Source organism: Cynara cardunculus (assembly GCF_001531365.2).
Source record: "Cynara cardunculus var. scolymus isolate 2C chromosome LG 15, CcrdV1, whole genome shotgun sequence".
Lineage (NCBI taxonomy): Eukaryota > Viridiplantae > Streptophyta > Magnoliopsida > Asterales > Asteraceae > Cynara > Cynara cardunculus.
The window spans coordinates 2,220,945-2,227,279 of record NC_037542.1 but is presented as its reverse complement, the minus strand read 5'-3'; the positions used below and the strand labels follow the sequence as shown (position 1 = coordinate 2,227,279).

Below are 6,335 nucleotides of genomic sequence, written 5' to 3'. Positions count from 1 at the left end.
ATAATTTAAACCAAATACCCAACCAATTTTTTAATTTTTAATTTTTAATTTTAATTTTTAATATTTAATTTTGTCGGTTTAAAAAGATATTTAGAAAAGAAAAAAAAAACATGGTCGTAAAGGGAATTTTGATTTTTAATCTAAGAAAGTTCCCTCCTTTTTCTTTGTTTATTATTTATAATTTCAAGAAAAGTAAACCTTTGCCAGTCTACTGTCTGCATCTTGCAGCAGCACAACAAACCTCATTTCCTCTGCAATCAATCTCTTTCATCTTGTTTACTCTCTCATTCCCCTGCCCACCCTCCATTAATATCCCGCCATGGTTACTCTGATCTTCATACCTTCAAGCTTCTTTGTGTTTTTGTGAGATAAAGAAAGAACGAGATGGGCAGACAGAGGAGAGAGAAATAGAAAAATACCCATCAAGATTCAATCCAATTTTTTTTTTATATAGATTGAGATCTCACTCTCTGTCTCCATTAGGATACAACATATAATACACACAACCCAACTCAGATTTCCTTAAAAGAAATCTCATGTTTTGTTTAAAGTAGACGGAGATAGAACAGTGAGTATGAAATTTTTTCTTACTTTTTCGTTGGTTTTGATTTTGGATTTTGGAATTACATCAATTGATGCCAGACCCACAAGTTTACTTCCTGTTTCTGCAATTTTTGTTCCTGAATCTGCACCTGCTGCTGCTCCCATCCCTTCAATTCCATCATCAATGGCTGACTTCTCTTCAGGTACTTGCTCTGGGTGTGCATGTGTGTATTCACTGGCATCTGTGTTTTCTGGGTATAATTTCTTCAAATTTTAAAGAATTTTTTATGGTTTCTTGTGATACCACTTTGTTAGGGGTTAGCTATCCACAGAAATTCCCAGTGTATTGCTTGTTCTTTAGATTTTTGGTCTGGTATTAGATTATTGAAAAGTTGAAACAACTCCATCTTGAAGCAAATACTTATGTTCTTTAATTTCCCTTGAATCAGGAACTCAAGTGAATATCCCAGAGCACCAAAGGAATTCAAGTAGAAAGCTTCTTATTGGGCTCATCACATCCGCTTCTGTGATGGGAATCCTCATATTGTCCATCATATGTTTGTGGATTTGCCACAGAAAGAAAATTGGCAAATCAGGCAAAAACAATACCAAGAGATTAGGTAAGATGATCCATCTCATCAACAAAATTATGGGTTTTGATCAATTTAGATTACTTGATTGAAAAGATTACATTTCTAAACATTCTAAGCAAAATTTATGGTTATAATTGAAGATTCTTTGAGAGGGCTTCCATTGAGTTCCTTCATTAGCAGAAGTAGTGGCCCTATAAAGACGATTAACGAGAAGGGATCGGTGGTTGTTATGGATTATAGCTTGTTAGAATCATCAACAAACAACTTTGGAGAAAGTGAAATATTAGGTGAGGGTGGATTTGGATGTGTATATAGAGCTCGACTTGATGACAACTTATATGTTGCTGTTAAAAGACTAGATGGTGGTAGTCACGATGCCATCAAAGAATTCCAGGTTACTGTTTAACAATCAATCAAGATTTTATAACCTTTTAAGTAACATATGGTTATTGAAAAATTGTGATTCGGGTTTTTGCAGACGGAGGTGGATCTATTGACTAAAATCCAGCATCCCAACATAATCACCCTGTTGGGATATTGTGTTCATGATGAAACCAAGCTGCTTGTTTACGAATTGATGCATAATGGATCTTTGGAAACTCAGTTACACGGTGTGGTTTCTTTCACTTCAATCTTAACTAATATGTCTTAAAGTTTATACCTTTTAACTATTCGAGCTTAATCAATATGATTAATAAGATGTGATTCTAAATGAACACCCTCCCCTCTACTTGCTATTTGAACCTTTCCTCACACACATATAGCTTGCAACTATGGTAATGAGCGAAGAGGTCGTTTTCAGTTATCAGTCGAGTGCAAATGTCTGTAAAGTAATGATCATAACTAATATGATCAATAAATTTGTAATGACTGTGAAAAGGTAGATAGGTCATCTTTTTTTTCACTCAAATGGCTAAAGTACCCTTTAAAGCCTTGGATCAAAGTCCATATGATTAGATTCAATAATAACTTTGTATGGGTAAGTTGGTAAAAGAACTTGGAATTGTCTAGCCAGTCAAAGACGAAGACTATAGTTACAAAAATAATCAATATGATTAACTATTCACCATGAATAATGGATATAGATTCAAGGGGTTCCGTTCCATATTTCATATAAATAGAAGTATTTTACTATTATTATATGTTAAATTAGACCAAAAAGACGAAATGGACATAAAACCCTAAAACGCCTAATGATAAACCAAAATCGCCCTAAGTCATGTTTTGCTAGTAGGTCACTTTTAGCAATTAATGGTTTGAAATGATAGTAAGTGGACCTTTCATATGTCCCCATTCCATAAATATAACTTCCAAGGTCTCAAAATAAGTGTATGTACACGTTCAAAAGTAAGTGGCTACTTTTCAATGGAGAAGTTTTTTACTCCGTCTGTTGTTAAGGATATACATGTCATTTAGTTAACGAAAAGGTGTAATAATTACTCATTCTAAAACTGTTTGCCTTTCCATTATGAAAATTTATTTTGGGACGGAGGGAGTACGATGTTCAGTGATTAGTTAAAAGTCTAAAATACCCTTCAAATCCTTGGAGCAAATACAATATGATTAATGAAAAGATGGGTGTTTTTGGTGGAAAACTTGCTTAAAATGTTGCAATAAATATATATGATGTGAAAGGGTTTAAATAACAGAATTTAATATGTCAACCTCAATTATGTCCATACAGGGCCTTCCAGTGGATCCAATTTAACATGGCATTGCAGAATGAAGATTGCATTAGATACAGCAAGGTGGGACTTGTTTTAAAGTGGATAATTTAATGAGATGAATTATTTTAATAAATAATAAAAATATTAACATTATTTACAAGTGTTTGGACAGAGGATTAGAATATTTGCATGAGAACTGCAAACCATCTGTCATTCATAGAGATCTCAAATCATCCAACATCCTTTTAGATTCCAGCTTCAATGCTAAGGTACTTGCTATGCATCTCTTCAGTTTTTTTAATACATTTTCACAGGACTTTCTTATCTGTGTCACATCACAATAATGCATCTTTCACCCACCTTGAAACTATGAGGTAGGCTCCTTGAAATCACACTAGAGTGGGCCCTGCAATGCTTCTACTTGGTCCCCAATCCTGAACAACATAGGTCCCACACCTTTTTTTTTTCAACCTAGTGAGACCTAACTGTAGGTCTCACTATGTGTCAGATTTCTAGGTCAGACCCATTTGCAGGATAAGGGAATAGTGTAGGTCCCATACCGTTCGGTTAACAGGGGACTTTGATTTGTGGGTTTAGCCCGATGATACAACAGGAACTTCCTACACCTACTCGGTCCATGAAAATCTACTGAATCTTGGTCCGTTTTGTATCTTTTTCTAAAGCTTTCGGATTTTGGTCTTGCGGTGATGGATGGAGCTCAGAACAAAAACAACATTAAGCTTTCGGGGACTCTGGGTTATGTAGCTCCGGAGTATCTTTTAGATGGTATATAAACATGAATGTTCCTTCTTTTATCATTTAGAAAGCAAAAGGCAATGTTTTTCTTATGTGCTATTTCGAAGTTCAATTGCAAGTACAACTTCTAAAAGCACAACCAACATGCTTAAAAAGGACTCTTGGAAGCATTAGTTATGCTGATTCTCGTTCCGTTTACAGGAAAATTGACAGATAAAAGTGACGTCTACGCATTTGGAGTTGTACTTTTAGAGCTTTTACTCGGAAGGCGGCCTGTGGAAAAGCTAGCAGAATCCCAATGCCAGTCTATCGTCACTTGGGTAAAACTTAATTTTTGATTCTTGATCACATTAATCCTGATCATTGAGTTGTTCATAACCAAAATTGTTAATTTCAGGCTATGCCACAGCTAACAGACAGATCTAAGCTTCCAAATATTGTAGATCCTGTTATCAGATATACAATGGATCTCAAACACTTGTACCAAGTATGTAAACCACAAAGTCCTCTTCTTCCAAATAGTAGTACAATTCATTAGTTTTTGTAAAGATGGACTTAAAGTTCATCCGGGCCATGGACCGAGCCGGGCTTTTAACACAAAACCGGACTTTTTCAGGCATACTCTAACCGGGCCTTGAAAAAAAGTTTGCCTGATCAGGCTTTTTATCTTAGACTGGGTCCATGGTCAGGCCTTCTTATGGATCTTGGCTTGAATTTTTGTTCCCCGGGTTATAAACTAAGGAAATCGGTGATTAAATGCGTAGGTTGCTGCTGTAGCGGTGCTATGTGTACAACCGGAACCGAGCTACCGGCCATTGATAACCGACGTATTGCATTCACTTACCCCTCTGGTTCCGGTGGAGCTTGGAGGGACTTTAAGAGTTGCACAAACCTGGCCTTCAAAGACAACTGAGCCATGATTTGGCCATTTCCCATTTAATTCATCTTCTTAGTGGTTATTTTGTAGGTAATTTGTTTTTAAAGATGAAAAAGGAAAGAAAATGGCAGAATTATGGTTTGTTTAGAAAAGTTAATATTTGTATGTGGTGGAGCATCCGTAAACATGAAAAGGACTCCACATGTAAATTTCTAGTGAAATGAGAGGTTGGGGGTTTATTTGTTTGAGTGATTTTAGTTTTGGGAAATTGATATGATTCAATTATATACATAGTTTGTAATGGTGTGTTATGGCATCGAGGTTTGAGTTCGTCGTCACGTTAACACCTATGGCTCTACTCTGAGGTTTGGTTTCCATTGTAACGACGCTTTATAACGTGTTATTTGTTAAGGTGTGAGAGGGTTTTTTTAATAAATAACTTGTGAAGGATAAAGAATAATTATGTAATGGATCCAAGACTTTGAATAAACATAAAAAGGAAATTTAACAACTAAAAGACTAAATAAGTAAATACTTACTTCATTCCCATTCCCATACATGTAGAGTTGAACATGAATTTTTTGAAAATTGAATAAAGAAGCGAGTTGAGATTGATTCAAAAGACTTAATCCTGACTTTGCACCCTTGATATTAGTTTTTATAAGCTTTATATATTTGGTATTAATGATTCCTCTTTCATTTTTAGTTTCATTACTTTATATGAATTTAATATGTTCTACATTATATATATATATACACTAGTTGTGTACCCGGCAATGCGACGGAGAGCCGTGAATTTTAATGATTTTGAAGTTTCACTGGTTTTATTGGAGAAGATTTAACGATGATATAAATTACATTTGGTCTTTACATATTAATACAATTTGAATAAATAAGAGTTATGGTTCCAATTACAGTTTATCGATGAAAAAAATTATATGACAATTTAAAATCCAATATATTTAAACGACTCCACAAATGTATTCGATTTACACCAAGAGCAAAGAATCAAGAGAGCGAGACTGAAAGTTCTAGAGCAATTAAATGAGAGATGAATAGAGAACTTTTAATAATTCATGGTAAATATCAATTTGAATATCATATTGGGGGATGAGAAAAAGACATAGAGGTATGAGAAGGTAAAGACATGAGTGAAAAATGTCAAAAGTATATTAAGAACATGAAAAGAAAAAGTAATAATGTGCATTGATAACTTGTACTATATGTTATTTTAATGTAGATTAAGAGATTTTAAGACTAAATGCATAAAATAGTAGTACTTAATCCATTATGAGTTGTTTTTAAGACTTTGTGCATAAATGTATAGTACCTTGTGCATTAAAAATTGTTTTTAAAACTTTTGAAAAATATGGTTTATAATATAGTGTGTATATATATATATAGAGAGAGAGAGGTTGGTTGAAATAGAAACCAACCATATGGTACAAACTATGGAAACCGATCTTGACCAATCACATTCTTTCTTCACTTTAGGTTCAAATCTAAATTATAAATTAATGATAAGGGTAATTTGGTAATTCAACCTTTTTGTAACCCCCAATAATTAATTGGGAGTCACAAATCTTAAAAGATACATCTAATTGTTCATGAGATTTTTATGATTTCTTTATTATTTCATGTTCATGGTATTCATTTCAATTGATTTTATACATATATTGAAATTGGTTGTCTAAGTGTACAAGATTTTCATTTCGTTCAAGATACATGGAGAATCATATTGTAAAAGAATGTCAGAATAATGAAGACGATAAATGCTTGCAGTCTATGTTCATATCTGCACACATGCACAACGATCCTTGATTTTGAAAATGTTCATATCTGTGCATCTCTTGCAGTCTATGTTCATATATGTTCACCATATGAACAACTTGTTTTCAT

The 6,335-nt window shown here is 33.8% G+C and overlaps 1 protein-coding gene across 1 annotated transcript; it reads left to right on the top strand.

Moving 5' to 3' along the window:
• The first annotated feature begins 236 nt into the window (after positions 1 to 236).
• LOC112528273 (probable receptor-like protein kinase At1g80640) lies at positions 237 to 4,724 on the top strand. The gene is made up of 10 exons (XM_025139268.1): positions 237 to 746; positions 993 to 1,163; positions 1,277 to 1,530; positions 1,615 to 1,747; positions 2,821 to 2,884; positions 2,976 to 3,072; positions 3,487 to 3,589; positions 3,761 to 3,879; positions 3,957 to 4,046; positions 4,324 to 4,724. The coding sequence occupies exons 1-10, from the start codon at positions 575 to 577 to the stop codon at positions 4,477 to 4,479; spliced, it is 1,359 nt and encodes a 452-aa protein (XP_024995036.1). The 5' UTR covers positions 237 to 574; the 3' UTR covers positions 4,480 to 4,724.
• Positions 4,725 to 6,335: the final 1,611 nt, after the last annotated feature.

Coding starts and splice junctions, on each gene's coding strand:
- LOC112528273 (XM_025139268.1), top strand. CDS start 575: ATGAAATTTTTTCTTACTTTTTCGTTGGTTTTGATTTTGGATTTTGGA. Junction 2,885..2,975: donor ATTGCATTAGATACAGCAAG/GTGGGACTTGTT, acceptor GTGTTTGGACAG/AGGATTAGAATATTTGCATG. Junction 3,073..3,486: donor ATTCCAGCTTCAATGCTAAG/GTACTTGCTATG, acceptor CTTTTTCTAAAG/CTTTCGGATTTTGGTCTTGC.